The 16,070-nt window shown below is 32.5% G+C and overlaps 1 protein-coding gene across 3 annotated transcripts in view; it reads left to right on the top strand.

Annotated features, from left to right (window-relative positions):
- Window positions 1-16,070, top strand: part of LOC135794159 (angiopoietin-related protein 2) — a 43,529-nt gene that overhangs the window by 23,746 nt on the left and 3,713 nt on the right. The window contains exon 2 of one of the 3 annotated variants that reach the window (XM_065305334.1): window positions 487-585. The exons of the other annotated variants lie outside the window; for them this stretch is intronic. Within the exon in view, the coding sequence (XP_065161406.1) occupies window positions 548-585 (38 nt within the window). The 5' untranslated portion in view covers window positions 487-547. The remainder of the gene's footprint in view (window positions 1-486; window positions 586-16,070) is intronic. 3 annotated transcript variants of the gene reach the window in all.

Genomic DNA, 16,070 nt, shown 5'->3' with positions numbered 1-16,070 from the left:
TGAGTTAAATGTGAGGTTATTTTATGTAGCGTTAAATCAGTAGCAACGGCGTGAAAAATGTTTGTTTTATTTTTATTGCCAAAATAATAAGAAAATTTTGTGAAAACAAGCAAACTAATAAACATACAAACTATTAAAATTAGAAAAGAGTATTTTCTAGTAATTATTATCGAGATACAATGACAGATGCAAAAATATAAAGACTATCTGACACCAGATGGCAGCACTAGTATGATTACAAATACTTTTTGGTTTTTACACTTCAAAAACTAAGTTTTTTTACCAACAAAACGAAATGAAAACTCTGTGTACTTTTGCATTAATGACTTAAAACCCATTAGCTTGGTAAAAATCAATTGAATGGTAAGTAAGTGTGACACTATTCGCCTTTTAAGTAATTATTATTAGTGTTAATATTAATATACAATGCACACAATTCGAAACAATATGAAATTATTTACTTACAAATTAAATTTTTTGTTGCAGGTAAGATTTTGTTGACCTCGATTCTACTCTCGGACTTAAGTTTACTTAAACACGTCGTGTAATGGTGGCGACCGGTGGAAACTCAAAACTGGTAACGAGGTAAGAAGTTTAACAAGCATGCAAAAAGTGTTAACATTTTCATTCCGAAAGATCTTGTTAGACATCGACAAGTTTTTGATTATTAAATGTTTGCTCATCGATATGTCGAAAATTTGATATTTCAAAACTTTTTTAGGCTTTAAAACAAAATTTTCGTGATTCAAGGATTTTTTATTACGCGTCAAGGAAATATTTGTTTGATTATCCGTATTTTTCCGCGTTTTAAGTCACGATTTGTTATTGAACTAGTTCGAAACAAAGCAAAACAAAATAAAAACCGGGGAATGAAGATCATTCAATGATGAATGATCTGTAATTATTATCATGCGGATCGTATTACACAATTAGTACACTTAGTGTAATTAGGAAGCTTCGTTCGCCTCCATCGCAGATAACCTCAACATTATTTTCAACCACTTTGGTTCATTGTTCGCATTGTTTTCGCATTGTCCATTTTTTTCACGTTCATGTTCTTGTTCTCTGCGGTTTTGCACGCCGGATTACAAGCGTAAGCTGTTATTATATTCATTATATTATGAATAATAACAACAGCGAAGAAGCAAGGCAGAAAAAATCCAATGTGCCATGGCTAATGTTGAGCGCTATGGTTTTAATTTAAACTGCATCACGTTGGAGAACAATCGAAAGTGCGTAGGAAGCTGCGGTCGAGTGCTAATTCTGCATAATGACCGTTTTATAGTGTTGTCTAGGTAAACAATAGGTAAACAATGGTTTACATTGTTAATCGTCGGGAACGTAAATATTTTATTTTTTTTATAAGCAAGAGTTAATTATGTTTGACCTTGTCGAAGATATTATTAGTTAAAAACAGCGGAATTTCAATAAAATAATAAAAGAGAGTTTGGATTATTTATTAATAGAATACAAGTGAAAACTAATGCAAAATGCATCATGAATAATGGATTAATTAAATGTTTTTTTTTCTTTCGACATTTTTTTGTTTGTGCTTGTGGGCCAGCCTCATAAATCGCAAAGTAAAAGTGACAAAAATTACGAATTCACCACTAAACGTTACATTTGTCAGCCGGAGTAAAATTTACGATAAAGAAAAAGTAAGATCGAGATCGCGACGCTCGATAAGCAGCCAGATTCGTCATTAGTTCGTCACCGGCAGCTCGTAAATCTCGAAAAAACTAATTCACGAATTCGCAGACTAGTTACGAGAGTTGAAAAGAATAAATTTAAACTTGAAACCTTGGCATCAATAATAAAAATTTGAAAATTATCACATTTCTTTGATAATGACGAAAACATTTATTCAAAATGTTTTTCTTTTCTTTTCTAAATGTTTAACTATAGAATTACTAGCTTATACTGGGTAATATTCAAATTATTGTCAAATTTAAAAAAATACTACTATATACTCTTGGGGCAAATACCTGCGGATTTCGGGCATTAGACACACGCGAACAGGCTACATATTGTTGGTCCTGGAAGAAGTATGGCTTTTCTTCATTTTATTTTTGTAATATTCAATACGTAAATACCGGCGGTCATCTTCAATAGGCATTTTCATCACATTTTTTTGCATACGCCAGCGTCATTTATCTTTTTCGTTGCACAAACTTGCAAACCACTTTTCACACCCTTCAAGTTATATTTTAGCAACATGCAGTAGCCTATGTTATTCTCCTAGGTACAAAATATCTCCAAACCAAATTTTATCAAAATTTATTAAGTGGTTTTTGCATAGCAGCGTCACAAACATACAAAAACACAATGTTACATTCGCATTTATAATAGTCGAAAGCAGTTGAAATCAGATCGACACACTGTCATAAATTAAAAATTACAAAACGACGAATGCGATTCGTTCTTTACGGCTTGTCCAGATGCGAGTATAACAACAATGGCAAGCACCGAAATTATCTGATGAAATTATATGAATTCAACTCTCCGTCGAGTGTCTACCGATGCGGAAAAGCAGGACTGATCAAAGTGTGGGCTTTTTCAAGCGCACAAAAAAAGCGCATTGTTTGATAGCTTGGCGTTGATTACGACCTGTCTACAACTCAACGCTTTTTATTTTATTATTACTAATAATTAATCAATTTTGAAAGTAATGCGTTTGGTGTTTGTTTTATATTTTTATGCCTTAGGAAGTCGTTTAAATTTTAAGTGCGTTATTGACAAACATCGATTTTATATAACACGTATTCGATTTTGATTTTGATTTCCATAGCCATTATCCGAAATGTCACTAGTGCACACCGTTAATGCAAACGTAGTTATTAACAATTGCGACAAAACTAGTCCGCTTTAAATTAAAATTAAACCCATTAAGTAACTCGTATGAAATTTATCGAAATGCCTCGAAGCGCAATGAAAATGTTCAATTTCCTGCTTTGTTCTCGCACTTGCAGCTTAAGTTTTAATACCTACATTGAACAAATTCGCGTTCATGTTGTGCAATCGCGTGATATACATCTATCAGTCTAAAAGGTAAGACTAAAACTTAAACGAAAAGGAAATCGTGTGCTTTAGATATGTTCAGTATGCAAAAACTCGAAATTAAAACAGTGAGCATTCAAGTGGATATTATAAATTATTCTATGTGTGTGGCAAAGAAGGAAGAAAAGTGAAAGAGAGCTGGGAAAATCATGTAGGAATGAATATCGCGAATTATGTGCGCACCCGGTTGTGACTGATTCATTATGCACGGACGCCATTGTTCCCCGTTCACCACACGACGAAAAACACACAACACTTAACTGTTAGAGGCAATTAAATTGAGTTTCGAGTTCAGAAAGTCACTCTGCTCAAAATTGTGTGCTTATGGATGGGAAAAGTATGTGGTTTTAGTTTTTTAAGGTTAGAGTTGAGAGAAATTAATCAAAATCAAACTAGGCATGCAGTTTTTATTGTTTTATTCGACTGCAGTATGCAATTGTTATGAAATTATGAAATGCAATCATTAATTTCACCACCAGCTGTGATTTATTACAACAAATATTGTATTCACATTCTAACAGATGTGAAACTAAAGTTTTTCGTTAAACAAGTTTAAATTTAAATTTATATATAGGTATGTACTTCTCTCAGAAGTAATTTTCTGTAATTAAATGTTTTTATTTTGTTAACTTTTACTTAGGTGCCATATGGTTTGAAGTTTCCTGAATAAAACCTTCACTTTGCATTTTATTGCAACTTGTCGATTGTTTTTATCTCTGCCGCTTTATGCGAAGATGAAATTTCATATTTTCTATCAACCAATTTGAATGGCCTTAGAATATTGCGAACCTGTAGTATGCTAATGCGTAAGAAAGTGCAATATATCCTGCATTCACTTCGAAGTCATGGCTTCGACATTTCTTGTTATTCTTATTTATTTGTTTTTAATCTTAATTTTCTAATGATTGTTTGTTCACTTGTCACTATTATATCATTTCCATGCGGCAATAAAATAAAAATAAACATGATTAATTCTTGTCTGGAGTTGAGTATAGTTGAGGCAATGTCTCAATAGAAAAATAAGTCGATATCCTTGAAAGGCCGTTAAATACATCATGTGCAATGATAATATTGTGTGCACCTTATGATTTCAATCATTTTATTCACATCTCGATTACGCTCGCACGCTCATTGCACTCTGCAACCTGCATTAATTAGCGTATATTAACTTGTTTATTGCATCACGCAGATATTCACAATATGACTATTGTCGGTAATTGTCATTTAGATACAGTATTAATTAATAGATAAGTACCGGGTACTTAAATGGAATTGTTTGTAATCGTTTTAATTTACGAGTTTATTTGACTTGCAGATTGCTACGATTGTAATTATCGTAATTGAGTAATTACTCGTGATATTGTGATAGTTTTTACATTCAAGTTCGTGGAATTAATTTTAATCAGGTGTGAATGACAAGTATTTGTTTATTTTACATAAAATATTACACCCATTCAACTAGAGAAATATGTTGTGGTTGGATATTGTTTAAATTTGCATTGCAGTTGCAGTGTGAAGTATGAAATACTTGTAAATGTGTTGTGTTGGCATTTGATCTGGTTTCGGATTGAGTGTGGTTGGTTGGTGGTTATGTAAAGAATTGCAAGTGCAATTTTAGACCACTGCGAATTTGCATACAATGCCGACCTTCACACCGCCCGAACACGAGCGAGATGAACATAATAAACATGACTATAACATTTGTAACAGTTTAGAACTATATTTCAATTGTGTACGAAAATAAATAATATCAAGTTTAACTTGATATCAGTTATAGTTGTTTGGTGTGGTACCAGATGGCGTTAGTATGCATTTATTTGCATTAAATTCACGAAGACGACACAAACAATATAAAAACACTGAAATATCGCGTGATGTACGATAAGCAACATCAACAAAACAAACCAACGTACATAAACCAAAACATTAAAACTAAATACAAAATATTTCATGTTTTAACGTTCAATCTCGTAAGTTTAAAATTAAAAATTACTACAAATTAACTTTTACTTCAAAAATAATAATAAATCCTGTTTTATTATTAGGTATTTCTAAAATATTGCGATTTTCATGTTTAAAATGCAATAAACAAACCACTAAACTACTATTTTGTTTTATTTGCAATAAAAACCACTCTTGACAACATAATAAGCATGAAAAAATTTCAGAATCTAAATATACATTTGAAAAATGATGAATATCCTTGCCGTGGATCACCTTGAAGGTGTCTTGGCTGAGCTAAGACTTGAATCGCTTGAATTGAATGAAAATCTTTTATTTGTTGTCTGGATCAACGCCTCAACGCAGTCGCCAGAGTCTCCAGTAATTTATTATCACTTGAATTGCGCGTATAACCCGCAAAAAAGGAGCAAAAACTTGACACACTCGTTAAATGAGCAGTCAATTCTATAACTACATAATAAATTCTACTTTAAGTTAATGCAAGTGTCGTCTGCCGTCACTAAATATTATTGCAAACTAATGTGATCTTTCGCAATAAGAACAAAAACAAATTAAAGGGTAAAATATAATGGTATTGCGAAATTCTGTATTTCCACCTGAAATAAAGTGCTTAAAATTGGCATTTATTATAAACGCGTTAGTTGTCTTGGGACACACTAATGTGTCACGGATAATTAAATCTCTTGCGATTTTCTACTCGCTTAACTCGACAAAACGTTCAATTCCGCTGCGCTACGGTGTCTCGAACTTCAACTTTTACTCACCCGCGAAGAGCGCCGCGACTTAATTGCCGGTAAAATAATATTAGCTGCGAGCGCACGGGATTAATCTTAATTACACCGAATTTCAACGCGCGTGGACGGAACACACAGCGCGTGCACGCGTCTCCGCCGATCGAAATTCAGAACTTATGTAACAGTTTATTGGTCTCGCGTATAAACAAAAATTTTCTTCATTCACCTGCTGAATAAATAATAAAAAATATTTACTTGTACTAGAAAAGAAAAATATTTAACCTAGTTCATTATTTGAGATAATCAGCTCGTTTTTCCTCTCGAATGCGCGCTGAAAAATTGAAGCCGTAAGTGATTATGTAGGCACTCGTAAAATAAAACAAAAGTGTTATAAGTATAAGTAAGTATCGGTCGGCGCACGATTTGCGTTCGAATCTCAAGGTTGTACCTTCACCGAACTGAATTGAACTGGACGTGGACGCTTGCAGGCCGGTAGAAAAGTAAAAAGAGTTGAATTACGAGTGCGATGCGAGTACATTCGAATAACTTGTCGGCCCGGCCAACGCCTCTCCACTGCGCGCATATTGGCACGCGAGAGTGGCACACATTCTCCGCTTTGATAATGCCCGATAATTAATCCTTGCGAAAATATACGGGCTGTTAATGTTTAACGATTAATCAAAGAAAATACGCGTTGAGATGCAGTTTTGAGCATTAGATGTGACCTCACTTGTCACGAATCAGTGTCAAAATGTGTAATTTTTGATTTCTGAATGATATTAGTGCAGAAAGTGTCGTGCTAACCTAGATTCGGAGCAAATCTTATCCTAAACTTATTTTCAGATAATAATTTTTAGTGATTTATACGTCCGGTTGAAATGGCAAGGTCGACACTTGTTAATAATGCAGTTTGCAGCCACAATAATTAAATTTTTGTTTAGGAATTACGGAAATATTAATTTTTTGATTTTTTTAGATAATATCTAAGATAAAATTGAAAATATGTAAATTTTATTTTTTTCAACTTTTTTTTGGTTTAAAATTAACATAAATTTATTTTTAGTTCAGACCACACAAGCAGCGACAAAACGTGAACGTAATTTTAACATTTTTATAGAAACTAAAGCGGAAAACACGTTTCGAAATGTTTTATTGGCAAAAGTAAATCTTAAACTATCACAATGCGTGATAATTCAATTTATTTTAATATTTATAATTTTCAGGACATTTTCGAAAATTGAATATGTCAAATTTGCATGTAAATTGTGCAACTTGTGAAAGATCAACAGATTCCCGCCGCGTGGGCGAAAGCACAGAGCATTTGCGTGCGCCGTAATTTGCCCGTGTGTTATTTCTGCGAGCAAATCGTGTAACAAAACATGTCTAAACGTTGTTCACAGCCTATTCGCACCTGAGAGCGCTAAATTACACTCGGACGTGTTTATTTATTTGCAAATATCGTGCGAAACGTGCGAAAACGCTAAGCAAACTCGTACTTCCTCCTTCCTTACATCATCCGACACTTGCTGCCAGCGTAAATATTTTTTGCATCATCACTTGAATGCGTTTCGCGATATAAAATATGACTTGATATTCTGTTTAAGTGTGTTATTTCGCACTTAAGTGCACTTAGTGCTGTCATCTGTCACGTTTGCCTCTTGGCGCATGAGTAAATAAATTAAATTAAGAGGGGATTTCGAAAAATTCTTTTCTGGAGTTTAGTTTATTTTAATGATTGTTGATAGATGTAGAAATTCCCAAAGTGGAGTCTCAGTCGTCGATTTTTCGCGATTTTCGCCTGATATGAATTTAAAAATGACAGTTTAACCGTTTTCCAATAGATGGCACTCTCATATGTCAGTTCTGACATAGAATTGACAGTTTAATATACATAATATTGAGATAACAGATTTGATTTGATCACATTTGTTTCATTTCTTAAAAATTACGTGATGATTTAAGTCTCCAAACATATTTCTTTAGTTCTTAAGTTCCTTCTTAATATTTGTGTTCTTGTATTGTTCGCTTGTGTTACAAGTGATCTTTTGTGATCTCATTCAAGGCTTTTCATCCGGTTCTGACCACACACCACACATGATCATATATCACATTAGAAGACAAAAAAATGTAACAAGGTTTGCAGGTTGGCATCCATATTGGCAACGCCCGAAAACAGGTGTACGAGTTTTTTTCCGCGCTCAAATCTAATAATCTAAAAAGTTAACTCAATCTCCACGTTTGCACAGTGCAAATTAAATAATTATTCTAGATGTAGATAAATATTGCCCGCGTTGATGTTAGTCATGCTCCGAACTAACATTCCACATTCCTTTCGGTTTTAAACTTGGAATAGAAACGCTGCTAAATGTCTAAATGGAATTAAACTATTAAGGAACCGATACATATAGATAGAAATCATGAAATCACATAATTATATTAATTATGGCATTGCTAAATTAATGCCTGAGTTGGAATGTTTTTTGTTTGACGCTGATTTATAATATTTTGCTTCGTTTCCGACGGTTTTGGGCTTTTTATTTAATTGATTTGCGCGCAATTTTAGCAAACAAGTGAAATTAATTAATTGCCAACAAATTTTGTTATAATTTAGTTTATAATATTTAATTGGTGCAAATTTCAAGGTTTATTTTAGCTGTTTTTTAGATTTTTTCAAATTTTTATTTAAAAGTTCTTTAAATTGTTTATTTCAATGAGAATTCAATTAATTTTATTAAAAACAATGTCAGATTTAATTATATTTATTTTATATGTTTATATTTCCGATTAAGTCCAGAAAAATCTAAAATTCTTGAGGCAAAATAAATGATTTTGCAGAAACTCTGATGTAATTCACATTCTTGAGCGCAAGTGAAGGTGAATTGCGGATAATTAAGCGAAATATGTACCACACGCAATTAGAAAATTGTATAACCCACCGAAATAAATCACAAACCGAACAAATTACACTTGCGAACTTTTCAAGCACTAAAAACCACACAAAAAGAAGCAACAACAATTTAGTCTATAATCTCCAAAGTGTTAATTTGTTTGTAAGGTCATGTAATCTGACCTAATGATACTTATTAACGTGTCGTTTGATGATTTGTGAAAACCACGCAATCGAAAATAATTAGGTAGAGGCGTTTAAAGTGTTAAATAACACAAATTTAAATTTTTAAAATTAAACTCGTGTAAAGAAGCTGTTGTAACAGCTCACGTCTTCAACACTTCACCTGAGTGCTAATATTTTTTTAAACATTTCCTTGTATTTTGCTGTTTTGTGTGTCTATGTCAATGAAATGTTTTTTATTTTCGTTTCTAGGCGTGAATCGGAATATTGAGACACCACTTCTTGTATGTAGTAGCTTCGATTCATAATAATGCAAAGTGTTACGTAACTGCGGCAATTTCTTTTGCTGTTTTACGTCTTCTTCTTTGACTTCTTCGCATTAACATACCGTAACGGTGCGAAACCGTAAATTATCGATCGTCTGCTCATATAATGTGACACACTTTTTTGTTTCTAACGTATTAATTATCATCGCTGACAGATGCAACTAATGTAACTTTAACTCTGCTCTGAATATTTTTATTTATGATGTGTGTATGTTTGTTGCTCGATTATGCAAAAACCGTTGGACCAATTTCGATAAATTTTGGTATAGAGATAGTTTAAACCTTGGAAAAGAAGATAGGCTTCTTGTTTGCTGTAAAAAATTGCTTAAAGGGTGTAAAATAAGGGTTGAAAGTTGATATCATGATTAATTATAGTAATAGTTATACAATTCGAATCCAGATGGCGCTAGGATATATTTATTTGCCCAAAATTTACAAAATACACTTTTTCATTAATAATATATTAATAATAAATTATTATAAAGCCGGAACACACTGCTTGTTGCTATTTATTTGCCAGATGTTTGAGTGTAGATAAAACAATGACTGAAAGTAGATTGCAGCTGGTTAGTTTCGTTGTTAATTAGAGTGTTTAACGTGACATAATATTTTCCGAAAGTTTTACACGCGATATTAATATAGAATAAGAAAAAACACAGCATAAGCTGCTGTTTGATTGTTTGATATCAATCTGCACAAATCTTAAGCTGTAATAATCCTTAGTTTAAGTCCGCTTAGAATCGAAAATCGAACGACTTTCAATTGCACAATGGCTAATTTAGCTCGCTATTTATTAAATATTAGCACAACACAATGCTCTGCTAGTTTTTAATTCATAGGGTTACTTGGTTGCATACATTTCGTCGAGTTATGCAACGTGCATTGTCGACACGCAGAGATAAAATATTTTAATTAAAAAGTTTCGATTAATTAGGCACGCCAAACATAATCATAGTCACAGTTATAGTCATAGTCATGCATTGTGAGTAATTAGAATCCGAGAGAAGAGAAATGCGAAAATTAATAACTCACATCCACACAGGAATGTCTGCTGCGGCCCATGTAACTTTAAGTAAAATCTTGAAAAACGAGAGTGAATTGTTGTGAATTTTAGAAAACCACCAATTAGTCTCAAGTTGAAGATGTGACTGCAGAGAATGTCTCGCACGTGATAATAATTGATACAAGAGTTGTGAGACGACGTGAAGATGAAACTTTCAAAGACGTTTAAGTAAAGTTTCGAGTTCTGCGTCAACAAACGTTTTTCACTTTGACAATCACTCGAGAATTTGAACTTTTCAAGTTTAGTAATGACGAAATTAATCAAACAAAATTAACAGGAATGTTGTGTGAGTGTTGTTTTCGAAATTGTTCTTCATTTGTATAATATAACAATAAATATGCACTCGGTAAACATTTTCTACCAACACCTTAAAGTTGTATTTTGTCATCGGATTCGAATAGGTCAACAACCAAAGCGAATTATTGCACTTGAATGTCAAACAAATAAAAATACAAATCGTTTAAATAAATGTTGCCTACTGAAAGTACTGTTATTAGTATTACGCTTTAGTTAAGTAACTAGTTTGTTTGTTGTTTAGCGCTATTGTCTTACGCTGATTGCTGATTTGCCTGGTGATTGGTGTTGTGAAAAACGGCCTTTCAAGGCTGATCAAATGCCAATCTAACTGTACAACAACAATCGGAACAATAACAATCTAAGGAGTATTGTTACATGTTGTTGTGTTAATATTTGTGATTTCGGCCATATTGTTTATTGGAACTTGTAGTAGTAGACCCCTTAAGTAGTTGAATTGTAACTTGTTTGATTTTTTGCTCTGCGCAAATTTCGCCATTGTCGTTTTCTACGGCTGCTAGTTTATAAAATAAAATCTTAAGATCAAAAGCATTAGCTGATAGCTCGTGCTAGCGGCACGAGTTTCTACCGCGCCGCAAATCTCTGTTTCACTTCTTTCGATTCGTATGGGCGAGGCCGCGTTGATTTCGTCTGATCTCACATCAAATTATATCAATCACACACACTTTCATGTTTATTTGCGCTCGGATTCCGGTAGAGAACATGAGCATTAGCACAAGCCAATAAAACGATGATTGATTTGTTGGCGATTGGCACATTGGAAGCCGTGTAGAGTTTCCTACAAATAATCACCGCTTTGATTGATTGATTTATTTTTATTCATATTTTTATATATTTTATTTAAAAAATAAAAATATTAAAGTACAAATGTAAAATAACCAAATATTGAGATTTTACGTGGATAGGCATCTGTTATATTTCTTGTAAACTGGCTATAAACTCAATTATTTTAGTAAAAATGCCAGTAAATATTTCCTGAAGTCTAAATATGAATTCCGCGTCGATCAGTTGTATTCACTTGTGTTATGTTTTAATGATTTTCTAGTAACGCAACGTGCACCCCAACAAATTAGCTGAAAAATCGTGTTTAAGTTATAGAAATTTGCATTGCAATTTGAAGGAATGATGGGATCATAATTACAAAAATATTTCAAATGTTACCATCGATGTCATGTCTTTGAAAAAATGTTCTAACTTATAATTTCTAGAAATGAAAATATTTTTCGTCCTTACACAGAAAAACTATAACGTTATAACGAGAAAATGAATATAAACCAATTGCGTTGTACAAATTTCGCCGTTGCCCGCGACTTCGTTATTTATAATAATATAAAACAATAAGATTCAATTTTAATTTAAAGAAATTAATTATATAAAGTTTTTCTGTAGGTAATTATCTATGATTGAATCTCAATGATGATAGGTAATTATCTATGATGATGATGCGTGAATAAAAACAACTTTCAAGGTCAAGCGCAAGACGCAAGTGAACCGAAAAAATGAATGTTAAGTTCTTTACAATATCGAGATCAATTAAAACTGGTAATATGATTTTTCTCTCGTCGCTCACTTTCAATTCCAATTCCATCTCAGCGCCTGATCGAATGCAAGTCGTTTAAGAGATTGCGTGTATGCGCTGTGCTCTATTAAGTCCTGTTCTCAATCCTCGCATTACAATAAAACTAGGCGCATGATAAAAATTGAGCGTATGTGATGAAAACACATCGCGCACACACCGCACCGAGGCGTACGAGATGTGTGTGTTTACATTAAAGCACTGCGAGATAGCACAGCACTACTTTCTATACGGACGTCGCACTTTTATGACTTTTATTCATGATAATGCATGGGAGTAGAAAATATTTCAAATCCATTAAGTTTCTTATGTGTAATCATCGTATTTTTTGATAACATCGGTTTAATATGGATTTATAATCAATTAGTTAAGTTTAGCTTTTGATTTTTAACGTGACTTTTCTTCGAAATACTTTTTCTGCTTTATTTTATACCGAAGAAATGAAATTTTGAAAATAATTCCATAAATAGACCATAGATGGCGTTAGTATGCATTTATTTGCATTTAATGCAAGTGAAATATCTTGCAACACAAGTTTTGCGTGTTTATCAGAGAGTTGTTTGTTTATATTTTTGTTTGTGGTAGTGAAGACACTCCTGTTCGTGTGAGTTAGTACGCTGAGTTAAAATGTAGTAAAATAGTTTTTGTAAGCTGAAAACAAACATTATTTCTTTTAATAACCTACGGTATGTTAAGAAATTAATTATTGTCAGAGAAAGAGAACTAATTTCTACTTACATCAACCGCCTTGGAATAGTTTAGAATGTAAATAGATTAGAATTGCATTAAAATGAAGGATGTATTCACGCATTATCATAGAATTCTACTAAAGCGTATTCGTAAATTGGTCAAAAATCGAAATGTGTGCCAATAATTGGAGCGCAACGAGAGTTATCTCCGTTGCACGCAGCACGCACATAAATCTAAAACTTGAAAACATTTTTCGAGACGTGGGTTGAAACTTAAATTGAAATGTAATTATCGATATAACAAATTTCTAATTCGCAAAAATTCAACTTGCTTTCTATTGATTTTACAATTCACTTTTAATTTACGCAGATGTTCCCCGCGTGGAGTCTTGTAAAACAAACGCTGGGAACAAGTCGAAAACGTCGCTAATAAAAACGTACACGACGCGCATAACAATTTGTCTTTAATTAGTTGCTTATATTGTCGGATCGTGTAATCGTGTGCACACACATTACTCATACGAGTACCATTTCACCGACAACCGCTCATTACTTAAACAAATATTGAAGTAAATGTCAAATTTGTTAACAATTTCTAGTTAAACACGAGCGCATCAAATTTGAAACATGAATGGTTTTTAAAGATTATTTTTAAGACATAATAAAGACCTAAAAAGGAAATGGTTACTTAAATCGTTTCATTTGTTATGTGTACAATAGATATATAAGTTTATTGCAAATTAAATAAACGAAGTCTCAGCTTGTTTCGAGACGTCACGTTTCGACGATAAAAGGAAGATTTAAAATGTCGAAATCCAGGACATGCAAGACGTTTGAACAATAAAACGATCGACTTCCGATTAACAAATGGATAAATACTGTTTTGTTTTTTCAATCGACGTGTGTCTCAACTAAAATTCGAATGTTGTGATATAACTACAAGTAATCCGAGTAATTTAGATAAAACAAATCTATTATTTTCTAACCAATATTATAAATTAAAATGTATGTTTGTGACGCTGCTATGCAAAAACTACTCAACCAATTTTGATAAATTTTGGTTTGGAGATAGTTTGAACTTTGGAGAATAACATAGGCTACTGCATGTTGCAAAAACATAACGTAAATTGTGTTAAATGAATATAATAGTTTAAAAAAAGTGATTTCAGTCAAAAAATGAAAAAAAATTTACATCTCGAGCGAGTCTGCGAGTTGAAGATAGTAAAAATAATTATTACAAAAAAACTATCTAATGCCATAATAATAACTTATTTTATTTCATATCTATGTCAAATAAAGTTATTAGTTTTAATATTTGTCAAAATTGTTTCACCTGGTTTAGTTTTCTACTAGCTTTTTAGTTGGTTTCAATTTATTTCGATTTTGTTTTTCTTTTTTACCAATCCTAATGGATGTGAAAAAGTTCTCACCAATTTCGGTACGTTGTAAGTATTTGAGGAATGTCAGATTGTCAGAACTTATGAAATCTTCAGAAATTCAACTTTTCCTGTGCTTGACTTGGTCTTGATTTTATGACTGCTGTAAATTAGGAAGAAGAAGTTGTAAAATGACACCACGATTTAGTTGCATTTCAATTTCACATACGAATACAAATACTGGAAAAATAACTAGTCGTGTCTCACGCAACATGTGGCAAGATCACAAATATAATAAAATATTTATTAGTGGTGAACCATTAAATCGTAGAATGTAGAAAGTTATGGAGATTTTCATTTCAAGCACTTGTTCTGTATTTTCTGCAGAATTTTGACGAACACAATTTGTCGCCGTTCATTAGAGTTAGAGTTAATAATTAAAATTTAGCAAAATATAATTATGTAGATGTAAAAAAGAAAATTTAGTAATGGTAGTAATTAACGTACGAGTACTCGTAACGCACTCTTGAACATTAACATTAAATTTATTGATAGCATAAATGTTAAGTGCAGCTTAAATCTTTTATATAGTAATTATCACTTTTTGGGCGCAGGCGTGTAATTAGTTTAATGTAATATATTTTATGATCATATCTCCATTTCTATTTTATCACGTTAATTTTACCTGTGGAAAATAAATTTCAAACAAAATTTAATTAAAAAATACTAAAAACTGTGTAATTACAATCAATTTTCAAGTAGCAAGGATAATTTGCTTGCGAAAATCAATTAGAATGTGCGAAACAGAAGAATAAAATAACAAATGAATCACACGTCAGTAATTTTCTTAGTTTATTAGAACAAACTTTTCACTATGCAATACTCGCATGTTATTATTGCAACTTTGTAATATGAAGGTGCTAACTGCATTCGTATTGCTACTCCACGCTGTGATAATACGCACTAGTAAAACTTGCATAAAATTTAATGAGATTTAAAGAGAATGGCCCGGTGAGCGTTAATTAAGGACGCACGATTCGCAAAATATCAATGCGTTTACTGCGCAAAACTCATTTATTATTCAGCTTTACGATATTTATTTTAAAATATAAATTTTTACGCAAAAATTTCCAAACACTCGGTTTATTTTTATGTTATTTTGTGTTTTTGGTTGCCTATGCATGGGGAAAAGTGAAACTTGTTAACAAAAAAAACTTTTGAAAATATTTGATTGTTTCGCCGTTGCTCGTTCCAGATTCCAAAAATTTTATCAACGAAAGTTTTTGCCTCTTCTGCTTGTAATGACCGAATGCCGCACCGCGTTGCGCAACGTGTATATATGGCGGGCCGAAGTTTTAAATGACGTCTAATTAGATTAATTGTCTCACAAACTGGTATTTTTGTTTCTCTTCGGCGGCGTGAATCTCGGACGTTGTACGCAGCGTGATCGACCGCCGGTAATTAAATCATTGAGGATGAAACTGTCAGGGAACAGGTTGTGACGATGGTTTCTATTTAGAAAGGAAAACAGAGCGTACATGCTTTGAATCATTAATAAATTGTCAAATTCACCGCACCGCGCAGACGTAACATGTCGAACAATAGATTAATTAAGAATGAAGTATCAATATTTAGTAATATTTTACGATTTTGTTCATTATATGATCTGATTATGTCTGGCAACATCTTGAACCATCTTAAAAACAATGATTATTAATGAAATTGAAATCGAAATGTGTGTGTGCTTGTTATGTCAATGATTTATGATCATCAACGAATTCCGTTTTTATCGCTTCCTACGCAACAATCGAAATGTGTTACGTGCTTTCTTTACGCGCACCACGCGGAATAATTAAAATTTGACTGCATAGAAAGTAAATAATCAAATTCATTACATTAATT

The sequence above is a fragment of the Atheta coriaria genome, unplaced genomic scaffold, assembly GCF_025399875.1.
Source record: "Atheta coriaria isolate IRGN ID8LTWV9N9 unplaced genomic scaffold, Caltech_Dcor_3.1 hic_scaffold_6_pilon, whole genome shotgun sequence".
In the NCBI taxonomy this organism is placed as follows: Eukaryota; Metazoa; Arthropoda; class Insecta; order Coleoptera; family Staphylinidae; genus Dalotia; species Dalotia coriaria.
This window is presented reverse-complemented; position numbering and strand designations above follow the sequence as displayed.